Source organism: Macrotis lagotis, chromosome 6, assembly GCF_037893015.1.
Source record: "Macrotis lagotis isolate mMagLag1 chromosome 6, bilby.v1.9.chrom.fasta, whole genome shotgun sequence".
Classification (NCBI taxonomy): domain Eukaryota; kingdom Metazoa; phylum Chordata; class Mammalia; order Peramelemorphia; family Peramelidae; genus Macrotis; species Macrotis lagotis.
Window position 1 is genome coordinate 197,597,889 of NC_133663.1, and position 14,933 is coordinate 197,612,821.

At 36.2% G+C, this 14,933-nt stretch overlaps 1 protein-coding gene across 19 annotated transcripts in view; it reads right to left on the reverse strand.

Moving 5' to 3' along the window:
- Positions 1-14,933, reverse strand: part of MAP4K4 (mitogen-activated protein kinase kinase kinase kinase 4) — a 277,338-nt gene that overhangs the window by 49,783 nt on the left and 212,622 nt on the right. For all 19 annotated transcript variants that reach the window (XM_074192243.1, XM_074192237.1, XM_074192232.1 and 16 more), the window contains exons 11-13: positions 14,601-14,673; positions 10,997-11,207; positions 1,325-1,486 (exon numbers count right to left, since the gene is read on the reverse strand). In XM_074192243.1, the coding sequence (XP_074048344.1) occupies positions 1,325-1,486; positions 10,997-11,207; positions 14,601-14,673 (446 nt within the window). The remainder of the gene's footprint in view (positions 1-1,324; positions 1,487-10,996; positions 11,208-14,600; positions 14,674-14,933) is intronic.

The window sequence follows — 14,933 nt, forward strand, 5'->3', positions numbered from 1 at the left end:
TAGAAAGAGAAATACATAACAAAAGAGATACTGAGATATTTTAAACTTTACTTTTTTATAAGTTGAGGTGCAGAATGTATTAATTCATAAAGTATAAGCACCATTAACAGAACACTTCTAGACCCAGATCTTTGGTTAACTTAATATAAGTTAGTATTTCCATCTAGAATATAGCAGCCAATCAATCTGATAATACTACTGAAATGATCAGAAAGCTTATGTGGTTGAGAATTCTTTAAAACCCCCTAATTTCAAATATAACTGACATTTCAAAACAAATGTACACTTAATAAACACCATGTACTACCCACCAGCTTCAAGCACAATGAAGGACAATAAATTTAAGCTTCAAGATTCACATGCACAAATAGGTTTTTACTAAACATGTGTGGAATGAATGAATGAATGGGTGAATAAAAGTGCAATCTGATGTACATGCAAACCCAACTCTAACAAAACTTGAGGCATAAGTTTAGTAAACAGGTAGAGCAGCTGAATAAGCAAATTTTGAGAAGACACAATTAGGCAGGGTAAGTATTTCAAATGTGAGTTTAGACCATTATTGAACTATTTCTTCTCTCTTTTTTTAAAGGCAATTGAAAGCAAAGAAAGTTAATAGACAAAAAAATGAGGGAATATAATGTTAGTGATCTGGTTCAAACCAATAAAATTCTGTAATAAAAACAAATATACCTTAACAATTGGATCAATCATGATCAAATTATTGTGTCTACTAGATGTGTTTCAAGAAATAATGATCATTTCTAAATGCTGACTCAATAAAATGCAGTAGCTAAAAACTGACTTAAAATAGAGAAAAATTTTGCTTTTATTTCCTCTTATATGATCTCACCACTCCTCCATGTGCACTCACCAGAATACCCAATTTGCCTCTATTAATTTCTGAAACGCTTTCACAATTTTTATCAGCAATTGTTCAATGAAATACGAGAGCTATTATAATTAAGTCAAAAGAGTAGAGCCAATAATTATAGTCATAATCTTAATTTATCAGTTTCTTAGACACATGCTTAAATCCTAAAGGCTATTTTCAGATATCTTTTCTGGAGTAAATTACTATTCAGTAACCATTAATTTAAATAAAAAGGTTTCTATAAATTTCATTTAACTTTATATTGTATTTATGAGTAATTTATCAAGAAAAACAAAAGATTCAATTAATAATATTCTTATTTGAATTGCTTTATTTAGCATTATGACTTCCTCCCCTAATTAAAAAGAAAACCCAAAAACCTCTTTCACTTCTCAAAAAAAAAACAAGCCTCAAAAATAGTTCTAGTGTCACCTTCTGTCATGGACTCACCTGCTCCCTCTCTACTCTTCTCTTCTCTTCTTCTGCCCTTCTTCTCTCTTCTTCCTCTTTCCGTCTTCTCTCCAAGTCCTCCAGGCGCCTCTTCTCTTCTTGCTCTCTCCTCCTTTGCTCACGCTCCTGTTGCCTTCTAGCCTCACGTTCTCTTCTTTGTTGCTGGAGAATTAAGGGAAATTAGGCATTTGGTTCTTTCATGCTAGTTTTTGCTTATGTAGTAATATAGCATCAAGTGAGATCAGATCAGTCACTGCCATGCCCGTTACCATGATACAAATGACACCTGTAACTTCAATTAACTTTTTTACAAATCATAGATACACAGGAGGGAAGAGAGAAAGAGTGTGTAAACTGTAAGGACAACTACTACTTAGGGGGGAAATTATTTTTTTAAAAAAGTAATTCCCATTTCCCCTCAATCAAAACACTCCATCCTAAAGTCTCCCTGGAAATACATATACTCTTTTAAGTACTGTTTCAAATCTTGGGGCAAATTGGACCTCCATAGTAAATCATGGTCTATTTGTTAGATTCTCTTAGAGTAGAGAAAAGGGGAGAGGATAGAAGAAAGGAGAAGAGGAAATGGAAGATTGGAAAGATATCTCAAAAGCCACTCAGTGGAACCATCTTCTAAGTTAGCTGCCACTGTACTAAACTAAAAACCTCTTGAAAATAATTACTGTTATTCATGATACTGTTTGGTTACCATATTAACTACCAGTCCAGCAAATCAGTGTACCATATTACACCATCTCCTCCTTTAGGTATTACAATTCATCAACCAGCAAGACAAAGGAAATGTTTATTGTGGATACCAGACTAGGGATGGGGGAGGGGTAGATCCTGGAGATTTTGGTTAAGATAGCCTGGGATGTTACAAAACAACCAATTTATTTAAAATGAACTTACAATCTGATGAGGCTCTTCTCAATACCAAAACCCTTTCTTGATGATTTATTTGATTTGTAACCCGCATCAACATTTTATTTTTTAAATTGAGCCTTCAAATTTTCCCCAGAAGTAAAAAACTTCATGTATTAAATAGTTGTACTACCTGATTCAGTTATGTGGTTCTCTGGCAAGGAACTCACAGGTGAGAAAGATTTGAATTCAACTTCCTTTTCAGACACTTACTAGCTATGTGACCCAGGGCAAGTTACTTACCTTGTTTGCCTATCTCAGTTTCCTCATCTGTAAAATGGGGATAATTAATCACACCTAGCCTCCCATTTTGAGTATCAAATATATACATATAAATATATAGCTATACAGATATAAATAGATATATAAAATGAGTTTATATATATTAAAGCATTTTGTAAAACTTAAAGCACTATATAAGTGATTATCATTGAGCAATTCATTCTAGGCAATTTTAAAGCAACTCTGTATGTATTAAGGAAAATTTGGAAAATTGAAGTATATAAAAATTAATACAAGAAATCCAGACTTCTCCCCCAACATAAAACTCATGTTGACTCGCATTCTAATACCAAATCTTAAAAAATAAAACAATCCAAAATGATACTTTTTCTCTTTTCATTATTTATTTTCACAATCCAACTAGTAAAATACCTTTACCTCAGTTCTCCTTTTGTACCTCACCTAAGGCCTATGCCTCTGACCTCCAAGGAAAAGGAAATAAGAAAAGTAAGACACTAGCCTAAGCTCCAAATCAAATTTGCAAGCACAACTAGGCTATTGTCCACATGCCAAAGTACATAAAGTCTGGGAGTTTCCCTTCACCAACTCATATACTCCTGTAGTCAGTAACTAGCTCAATCTATGTATTTTTAAAATATGAGATGCAAGGAACTAAATATTCTACTGTTAATTGTTCAATGCAGAATGTAGAAAACAGAAAGAGAGGAGAGAAAAAGGTGGGGGGGGGGGGACTTGAGAATTTCTCTTTTTCTTTTTCTCCATTCCAAAACATTAATATGAAGAAAGAATTGAAGCTCATTAAGAATGGGGGGGGGGGGGGGCAGCAGCTAGGTGGCATAGTAGATAGAGCACTGGCCCTGGAGTCAGGAGGACCTGAGTTCAAGTTTGACCTCAGACACTTAATGATTACCTAGCTGTGTGGCCTTGGGCAAGCCACTTAACCCCGTTGCCTTGCCAAAAACAAACAAAAAAAAAGAATAAAAAGGGTTTTTCTTTTTGGTCTTTGAATTCATTATTTTCTGACTGGTTAATCAGAGGTATCAAAGACACAGAGACACTCTAGAATGCTGTCTAAACCAGATTAAAACATAACTAGGAAATATTTAGCAACATAAATAAAAGTATAATAAAAACATAAATAAAAGTCACAGTTTAAAATTAAATTGATATGTGGCCTACAGGAATACTTATGAATGGTTCAGTGGTCCCTGTTTTTCTATTTGAATTTAACACTGAAACAGAATAGAAAAGAAGTGCATTTAGATTCCATAGAAGGATCACCAAATCCTTTAGATGTAGAGCTCCAAGGAATCTTAGCAATCGATTATTCTCAAGGCCAACCTTTTCATTTTACAGGAAAGGTTAGATGGCTTGCCCAATGATATTCAGGTACCAAATGATTTAGAGCCAGGATACAACCATTTGTTTTTGCCTTTCTCCATATCCACAAAGATTGACTTGGGACATAGAACCGTTTAATAAATGTTAGATGACTAGACTTGTCTAACAGAAGAATGTGCTGCCTTGAAGTACTGCAGCAAGAACTGGCTGACTTCTATTCAGAAAGAAGAGATTTTTGCAATGGTTTGAAGACTGGACAGGATGAGCTTCAGGATTATGATTCCAAAATTCTATGATTCCAGAAACAAAGGACCCAACTAAGACACTAGATAACCAACAAAGACTGCACAGATACTCTTAAATTAACAATGACTCATGACAGTCTGCCATGGATCACCTTGACATTTTCATAATACAATTTGAGGTTACTGAAATAGCTCTGATTTCAAAAGCAAACTAGCTCACTCTCACTTGACCTTGCTCCTCTGTCTTAGTTGCTATAGTTGCTGTGGTTGGTACTGAATCTTCCAGGAAGATGCCAGACTTGAATTGGAGTCAAAACCAAGAGCTAGAATCAGAGCCAGAAAAGCTGCCACTCTGAAGGCTCTGAAAGAAAACCTGGCTTTCTGCCTGTACCAGGATATTGGCTGCCATGGATGGGATTCCATATTGCAAGAACTTTCAGCTGGAAATGCTCACTGTATTCTAATAGAGAAGAAAAGAGGCATCCTCCACTCTTTAGGATTGAGCGCTCAATTATCATCAAGACTAATAAAATACTTTTCCAAAAGCAGCATGAGGACTCTGTTATGACTAGCAAAATATCTATCTGCAAGAAGTTGTTGCCTTCTTGGAACTCAGTCTGATATAATCCATTCTATAAGAATGGTTCCTACATCCAAAATACCCTAGACCAGAAGTCTAAGGCAGAAAAGTGACCTGTCTTCCATTAATGTTTTAACTACTAGTGAATAAATGTGCCAATAACTTGGGATACAAATAGAAAAGGCAAAACAATCCTTGCCCTACAAAAACTGATACCCTAATTTAAGAAGACAACAAATAAAATAAAATTCAATAGGAGGGAAGATAGCAAGGACCAGAACTCCTTTGGTTACATAACAACACCATAGTGTTGGGTGGTTGTTGAAGATAAGAGGCAGGCAGGGCAGAGAAGAAAGCCTAGAGAATCTTGGAAGATAATTCCAGAGCAGAGGGTAGGGTTTGAAATCTCAGTGGAAGGAATGAACTTGCTCATGCCTTCTTATCTAAGCCTTTAGAAAAGGGAAGAAGCAAAAGAGTGAGGGAAGGGAGCTTGCCCCTGGTGGGCAAGGCTTCTATTGGAAGTTCTGGGATATATTGGGCCAGGGAAGGAGTGGAGAGTCTGTCTATGTTTCTAGACCTCTGTTTCTAGATCTCAGCTTCCTCAACTGATAAAAAAAAGGGATGAAAAACTCCCAATATTTCCCATTTTTGACTTGCAAACACCTTGCTTACTACCATCCAAGCTGCTATCATTTCCCAAAGGCAACTTAGGAAATTAGTAAAAGTAGCCAAATCCTTGTTGACAGGCTTTCTATATGTATGTTATGGGATTTTCTTCAGACTAGTAGGATATATATTCCTTTAGAAACTAGTTAGGGAAGAAATCATGTCTCATTTCATACATATACATATACAAATACAAATACACATACACACAATCTATACTAAATTATTTGCCATCCTCAGGGAAACAGGGAGAGAATTTAGAACTCAAAATTTAAAAAATACAAATGATTAAAATTGTTTTGAAGGAAGGAAAGAAGTCTTAGAAGGTGAATAGTTATAATTAGTCATTATCCTGGTGCTGAATTATATGTTTCTTGCTCCCAGAGTTTGGTCAGTATTGACATGGCTTTGCTTTCATATCACTGGAAGTTCAGGGTTCCTTTCTGGGGCACTCTGTTCTGGCAGTATGGAATGGGCTTTGGGATCCTGGACTAAATGAGTCACAAAAAAGGTCAACAGGCCCCCAAAGTAATGTAAATCTGTCCTTAAACATTTTGCCTGTGCCATTATATTCTAAGGCTCTATGCTTGTTAACAGTTCTAGGCTCTTCAAAGGCAGAAACAAATTCAAAAGCATAAGAAAATTTGTGTCCCTCATAGCTCTTAGTCTGTTGAATTCATTCACAGCCCCTCCCCCTCCCCAACCCCATCAAAAGCACTAGTTCTAGATACCCTTTATTTGACAAGGTGATCTGTTTGGATTCTGACTTCTTCATAAATCATATGGGGTCATCTTTCTATACATACACAACATGAAAACCTATATGAACAAAGCAGAAATGTAGAGGCTCAAAAGGAACATTAGATGCTCCAATTTGCAGACATTTCCCTCATAAATAGTCATAATGGACTGTTTGTGCATGACTGTGGTACAGTCGTCTGACCTCATATTGGTCTGATCAGTCACAGTCTGTACATTGACCCCGACATTATGATGTCATTTTGATCCTCATCAAACATGAAGGACAATCAACAGCATCATCAAAACCTAGAAAAGACTGGGTTTTGGGCTTCCAAATTAACAACTTTTAAATAAGGGTAGGAAAAGAGGGGGATTCTTTTGTTTCTCCCAAGTCAAATGTTCTCCATTTTCACAAATGATTAAACAATAGGACAGTTCAGTAATAAAGGTGACTAAAATACTATTAGAACAGGCTATCAGGGAGACTGCAGAATCTCCATCCCAGATGTGAAACAGGATAGACAATATCTGTTTAAAACAGTTTAGGAATACCTTGCCTGGATTCAAGGCAATAAGCTGTGTGACCACCTGAAATTCATAGTTGTTAGCATCTGAGTGCCTATTAAATTTAAATCATGCACGCACGTACTCCAAATGAAAGATAGCAAACAGATTGCAAAACAAAGAATTTTTAAAAAGTGACTGAGGAAAATACTTCCTGCTACTTTGAATGCATAAAAATAGTATTTAAAAATCCCTGAAAGAAGTTAGAGTCATCCATATTTCTTTCTATCCAGGACTTGTAGCCAAGAAATACCTAACAAGTATTTGGCACATTTGTATTATTATTATTATCATCATCATCATTTGTTTAAAATATTCAGTTCCCCAAGTCCTACAACTGAACTTCATACTAAACTCACATTCCATACTAGATTGTTTTTCCTCTCCTCTATTTCTAGCATTTGGGGGGGGGGGTTATGGATTTTTTTCAAAAACATAACAATTCTGAATTTGTGAGTCACTAAAACAAATTTGTAGTGGTAAGGAATAAGAACATTAGAGAATCAATGGGAAAGAAACAACAGAGGCTATCTAGTCCAATCCTCTCATTTAAAGAATGAGATATCTGAAGTGCAGAGAGGTTAAATAGGTTGCCCAAAGTCACACAGATATTAAAGTAGTAAAGTCAAGATCCAAAATTAGGGAGAATAACAGCAAATAAAATAAAATTCTGCTCATATAATTGTAATTGCAAATAAATCCCAGTATAAATAATAAATAAGTCTGGGTTCTTGATATGATAATAATTATGTCATTAACAACAACAACAAAAACAATAATAACACAAAACATTTATATACAGTTTTAAGATTTTATAAATGCTTCAATGTGCTCTCTCAGTTGATCCTCACAACAACTGAGAGGTGCTGTTTATTATCCCTGTTTTACAAATGAAGAAAAACTAATACTGAGAAAGAATTAAGGACTTGCCTAGGGTCACTCAGCTAGTAAGTTCATGGAGCAACACTTTACTGATCAACACACAGGAACTTGTTAGAGCAATCCATATTTTTGAATACCTATAAAACATAGGTTCAGGGGCAGCATAACTTGAGTACTAGTTTTTTCTATGAAAAATTTGTGTTCAAGGCAGCAGAGTATACTGGCTAGAAACAAGCTGAGTCACAATGGAAAATAGGTCACTAAAGCTCTTTAAAATTCAATGAATCATCCCTAAAACAATAACCAACATGGAAAGTACTTTTGAAAACCATATTAGCTTGTGAATAGCCACACACACACACACAGACACACACAGACACACAGACACACACACCACACCACAACCAGGACTATTTCATCTACAATCAAAGAATCCCAGACTTGGAAAGGGAACTTACATACAATCTACTCAATCCATTATCTAGGTAAGAATCCTCACTAGGACACATCTAACAACAGAATTCAGCTTTTATCTAAAGTTAAGTCAACAAGTATATATTAAAAGCTACATAAGGTACTGTGATAAGCAGCAGAAATATAAAGGGAGAAAAGTCTTTGATCTTGATATGTATTTTGAGACAGTCCATTATATTTTTGGACACTTAATTGTTGGGGGTTTTTTACATATACTTTGCACACTTCCTACTTAGTAGCGCAAACATCTATTCCCTTGGTCTTTCAGTACTGTCCAATTCTTGGTGACCTCATTTGGGGTTTCTTGACAAAGATATTGGCATGCTTTGCCATTTCTTTTTTATAGAGAAGGAAACTGAGGCAAACAGGATAAAATGACTTGTTTAGGGTCACAAAGTGCCTGAGGCTGAATTTGAACTTGGGAAGATAAGTCTTCCTACCTCCTAATACTACTTCCTTCTATCAGTTCTTAACAGCTATCATATCTCCCACTAACATCTTCCATTAAACTTTCTATAGGCCAAACATTGCATTTATTGCAAATGATCTTTATATAGTCCTTTCTACCTCTTCTGAAAGCTCTCCAGCTAATCAATAGTCTCCCTAAACTATGGTGCCCAGTACTGAGTACAGTCATCTAAATGTAGTCTGACCAGGGTAGAAAACAGCATGGTTATCAACTCTCAATCCTAAACAAAATGCTTCTTTTTAATGCAATCCACAGTCACATTAGCTTTGGGGGGGGGGGGGGGGAAGGGTGATTACCACACATCACATTAACTCATATCCATTCGTTGGTCACTAAAACCTACTGATCTTCTTCCAGATCAATTGCACATGTCATGCTCATTTTCTATCCTTCAGTGTTCTGCACAGATGTCAGGTGCCCATAAAAACTGTTTTAATGACTGAGATTAAACATGATTTTCAGGATGGCTAGATGGCTCAGTGGTGTCCCTGGAGTCAGGAGTACCTGAGTTCAAATCCAGCCTCAGACACTTAGTAATTACCTAGCTGTGTGGCCTTGGGCAAGCCACTTAACCCCATTTGCCTTGCAAAAATCTAAAAGAACAACAAAATGATTTTCATTTTTTTCCAGCAGATTACGATCTCAATTCCTTCCTTCTCCCTTTAATTTACAACTTTTTGTTGTCTACTACTGGTTCTTTACCTCCTGCTTTTAAAATAGTCTTGCTTAGCCTTAAAAAAAAAGGTCACTAGATTTTTCCATCCCCTCCAGTTATTCTATAATTCTCTCCTCTTTCTTAGGCAAAGTCCTTGAAAAAATCATTTATGCTTGTGGACTCTCACTTCTGATTCCACTCAATTGAAACTACTCTTTTAAAGTTGCCAAAAATCATCTCACTGCCAAATTCAATGTCTTTTACTCTCATAAGGACCGCTTATACTCAATCAACTCCCATGATTATTCATCACTTTCAAATTAAAAAAAAAAACCCCAAAGAACTTCTCTACTTAATTTTGGATCCCTTTACAACCTGACCTTACCTTTCTACCCTCAATGGACATGCTGACTTTTTATGTACAATATTCCATTTACCATCATGGTGACATTGCACTGGTCACCTTTGCATTCTATCCTCATCTCTGTCTCACAAAATCATTTCAAGATAGCACTCACACCTACAAGAATTCTTTCCTAATCACAACTTCTCGTGCCTCCCTTACTATTTGATGTATAATCACATTTATTCTGCATATAGATAGAATATTCCACAGCTATATTATATATTCATTCCACAGATATACAGAAACACACACACATTCTTGTATATAACACATATACATCTTGTCTTTCCCATCAGAGTGCAAGCTCACTGAGCAGAGGGATTGGTTCATTCTTTGTATTTGCATTCTCAGTACTACTGACACAGTACTTGGCATAAAGAAGGAGCTCAATAAAAGTTATGGATTAAACAAGAAGTCATAGGGAAGAGGAAGTGACTTTTAAAAAGAACTAATTAATAAAATAATTTAAATAGAATATAAAAGGGGCAACTAAGTGGCACAGTGGATAGCATACCAGTTTTGGAGTCCAATCCAACCTCCAGACACTTACCAGCTACGAGACCCAGGGCAAGTCACTTAATCCCAACAATTTACCAAAAGTAAATAAAAAAAAATATAAAGAGTGGTAGTAGTAATGATAGTAATAATAGAGGCAAAAAGTTATATAGTGCCCACTATCTGCCAATCATTGTGCCAATTACAAATATTATCTCATTTGACCCTCGCAATACCTCTTAGAGGTACGTGCTATTTAATATAATTGAGGAAACTTGGGCAAACAGAGAGTAAGTGATTGTCCAGGATCACAGACTCAGTAAATAGAGTCTGACAACAGATCTGACCTTAGGTCTTCCTGACTCTAAGAACTTTAAAAAAAAAGTTGCTCTCCCATGCCCTTTTGAAATTGTCTTTGAACTGCAACATTTAAATGAGCCTGTGCCCTCCAAGGTTACCAACTCTCTCTAAATTGTTTATTTGACTTTTTAAAAATTTTATTTAAGGCAGTGGGGTAAAGTGACTTGCCCAAGGTCACACAGCTAGGCAATTATTAAGTGTCTGAGGCCACATTTGAACTCAAGTCCTCCTGACTCCAGGGCCAGTGCTCTATCCACTGTGCCACCTAGCTGCCCCTAAAATTGTTTCTTTGGATCATCTCTCTCTCTCTTTTTGTATCTCTCTATATGTAAAGAATTCTCTCTGGCATATTGCTGAGGGGGGCTCATCTGCTCTCTGACTGAAAACATTTAGTGAAGGGAAATGTTATCTTCAATATCAATCCATTCAATGCTTTAGAAAATTTTTCCTTAAAGGGACAGGAGGGGATGAAAAAGTGGGGTTGCTATTTAGTAGAGTCAAAAACCTCATGCTGAGGCTCTGAATAGCTGTGGCTGGGTGGGTGGAGCATCCTTTGTGCAGATGCATGGGCACCAGAGGTTCCCTCCTCTAAGGACAAGGACCACAAGCGACCATCCTCCTTCCCACCTCTTCCAAGCGTCTCCTCTGTTCTTTCTGTTGCTCAATGCGTTTCTGTCTCTCTGCCAGCAGCTGCCTCTTATACTCCTCCTGCTCTCGGAGTTGTTGTTCCTGTAGCAGCTGTTGCCTCCGTAGGGCTTCTGAGCGTTCCTTGTTTTCCTGTTGTAGTCTTAGGAAATCCCGGCGAAGGGTAGATTCACCAGGCACGTTAACAATGGAACTGTTTAAAAAAAAATGCACACACATAGGAATAAAGAACAAATCATTTTGTGAACTTATGGAAGCCTAATCTCAGACACCTGCTCCTTTTATTTTCTTTAATGTAATTTTTACTTTTCAACTGACAAGCATCTGTTTCATTTTTTTCAACGAAAAGTCATCTATTTTCTGAGATTCCCCCTCAGAAAGGAAGGACTTGTAACAAATATATGGTCAAGTAAACACGCAAAAATGAACTTGCACACTGGTAATGCCCAAAAATGTATTTTATTTCACAACCTGAATTACATCAACTCTGTCAGAATCATCTGATTTTCTTACTCTAAATTTATTCGATTGGTGAGTTCCTCATTTTCATGACTTCCACAATCCTTTCTACACAGACTACCAAATCTCTCTGTATGACTTGTTTATCACTTGCACTTCAGGGCCACTGACTGTATAGCAGCATCCATTAATTATAAAATTATTATACCATTCCATTAATATGACATAATCATTAGTAGCAATATAATAATCTATATATAATTGTCCATTGTGTTTGAATCTCATTATAATTAAAAACCATTTCACTCATTTATTTAATAAATATTTACATATCAAGCACTGTATCTTTAACTGCATATAGCATAGCTACAATTAGAAATTCCACCATCATCATCTTTTTAAAATAAATCTTATCAACCTCCATCTACAAGGAAATTGGTAGGTGGCAGGAGAGAAGTGAAAAGGCACTAACAGCTGAGGGGATCATACTGGTGTATGCAGTGGGACATAAGCTAAGGTTCTAAGGAAACTAAGGTTTCTGAAAGGTAGATGAGGAAATGCATTCCAGATCTAGAGACAAAGAGCATAAAGAAATAGAACATCATGTATTTGTTGGCTGATGGTCATCCTTGAACAGATTCTTGAAGAGGAGCAAAATGACATCAATATGATGGAATCAAGGTAAAACGTACCTGATTCTGGCTAATCGGACCAACATGAGTCCAAAAGACTTTTTCCATATGTCAGGCACAAATGATCCATATGAACATTTGAAGTGGAAATGTCTCTAAATCTGTATAACTCATGCACCTCATAAATATAAGGTATAAAGAATAGCAAATGTTTTCTATTTTTGTCAGTTGCTTGAATAAGTAAATAAAGGAAAACAGAGTGTGTATGTGGGGTGTGAGGAGAGGGAGAGGGAGACAGACAGACAGACAGACAGACAGAGACAGAGAGGAAAAAGTGAGTTAGTAAAAAAACAAAACCGGAAAAGTAAGTTTAGTGGCAAGTCGCCAAATAGAGCTGTATATGTTTCTAAGAGACAACTGAGAGTCAGTGGAGCTTATTGAGCACAGGTGTGACATGACCACAGACTTCAGCTGAGATTTGAAGGATCTAGGGATTCTAAAAGGTGAAGTAGAAGAAAAGAAATTAGTTTGTGTAATACCATCTGCATACTTACACCCTTACCCTTCCTTTAAAAGCACAGCTCCTACTGCAGCTCTATCATGAAAATTGCTCTCTCCTTTCTCTGTACTTCTATACTTTCAGCTAATGTGTTTAACACTTTAGCAAGTTAAAGTAATTGTTCTGCTTCCTTTAGACAATTTATGTCTCTACAAGGAGAATGAAAACTCTGAAGATGGGGGAAGTCCATCTTACGATGCTGTTGTACCTCTCAGTCTCAAGCCTAATACTTTTTTAGGTGTCTGAAAACCTCTGTCTCTCTGTCTCTGTCTCTGTCTCTGTCTCTGTCTCTGTCTCTCTCTCTCTCTCTCTATATATATATATATAAATATAATTCTTTACTTTAAAATTTCACTTAACACTTAAAGCTAGTGATCACAAAATCTGAATCCAGTTATAGATATCCAAGAATATTTCAAAATTCTGAATACAGAATTAAGTATAATTCATACCATGTCACTTTAGTTTCACTCTTCCTCCCACTTCCTCAATCCCTAAACAGCAAAACACTGCATTTCCTCTAAAGGAAAAACCAACTACATGTGTTGCTTCTACTTCTCTACCTCCTACTCATTTCTCAATTCCTCACAATCTGGTTTCCAACCATACCACTTGACTAGAGACCAACAAATTAGTTCTTAATTGTAAAATCTGATGTCTTTTTCTTAATTTTTGTCCTTTTGATTTTTAAACTACTGACCATTTCTCCTCTTATTCAAAGTGTCATCATGTATGTTCCACATCTCTTTCTCTCTCTCTACCCCTCACCTCTCTATAGGTTCCCTGTATGTCATATCATAAGCTCTTATGAGTTGAATTATCATATCCATGCACATGATCCTTGAATCAATGCTAATAATTCTAATCTCCTTTCTTATCCCCAGTCCTAAATTACCAGCTGCCTTTTGGACATGTTCAAACCAGGAAGGCATGTAAGTATCTCAAACTCAATGTATTTATTAAAAAAAAAAAAGACCTTCCCTCTCATTCCTCTCCCCTAATCTGCACCACCTCCAAATTTCTTCAGTTTCCTACATCATCCATGCAATCACTCAGGTTGACGACTTCGGAGTCATCCTTGATCCCTCACTCTAATCAATTCTATTTTGCCAAGATGTGTCTATTACTTTTGTTCTACTCTCTTAGTTAATACTTCAGCCCATGGTCTCATGATATTTCATTTCAACCATTACAATAGTAACCATTCTGCCTGTTTCTAGTCTCTTCCCTCTCCAATCCATGAACCACACAGTTGTCAAATTACCTAAAGTATAAATCTGACCATATTAATTTTCTGCTCAATAATTTTCAGTAGTTCCCTGAAAAAAGAAACTCCTCCATTTGAAATTTAAAGCCTTTCTTGGTTCTAATCTACCCTTCTCAGATTTATTTCACATTGCTCCCTTTGGAGAATTTCCTGTTCTAAGCCAAAAAGACTTCTTGGATGTTTCCTAAATTGGGCCATTTTCTCTCCCACCTTCTTGGTTTTGCACACATCATTTCCTCATTCCTTTAATGCACTTCTTCCTTTCCATAGCCCCTTGGAATACTTAGTGCCAACACAAGACATTTTCCAATTTCTTTGGGTTTTAATACTCATATCCTCTTGAAATTAATTTGTACCTACTAATCTGTATAAATGTTGTCATGCTCTCTATCCAATAAAATTAAGTTAACTGAAGTTAAGACTGCTTTTAGAAATCTATCTGTTTGAATAGGAAAAGAGATGTTCACAGATACCTTTGTAAAATATGAAGAATAGAATCTGACAAAAGTTAAAGAACATTTTCAGGTTAAGTTAAAATTTTCCCAGAATTCTCCTTAAGCACAAGAATTATGATTTAATGATAACTATGATTTTTCAGATTCCAAGATGAAAGTACTCTTTGTTTCTTCAAGAGGCAGAAATTTTTAAAATGTACATTTAAATTTTTACCTGGGTTCTCCTTCTTGCTCAGGTACTTCTTCCTCCTCTTCCTCACTTCCACTATACTCATACTCTGTTTCATCTGTGAAAGAAAAAAATATAGAGATGGGCTGAAGAATTATAACCTATTTGTGTAAAAAAATGCAAACTCATATGAAAAGCCATACATATGTCACACCAAGCTTCAACTGAAAATACTATATCGCATGTGCTTATCTACCTATGCCATTATGATTTCTGTTGAGCCAGGTGCTAGTCCTGGTTCTCCCACAGCAGAGTGGAAAGAGAACTAGGATCTGGAGTGAGAAAAGTCATCTTCCTGAATTCAAATCATGCCTCAGA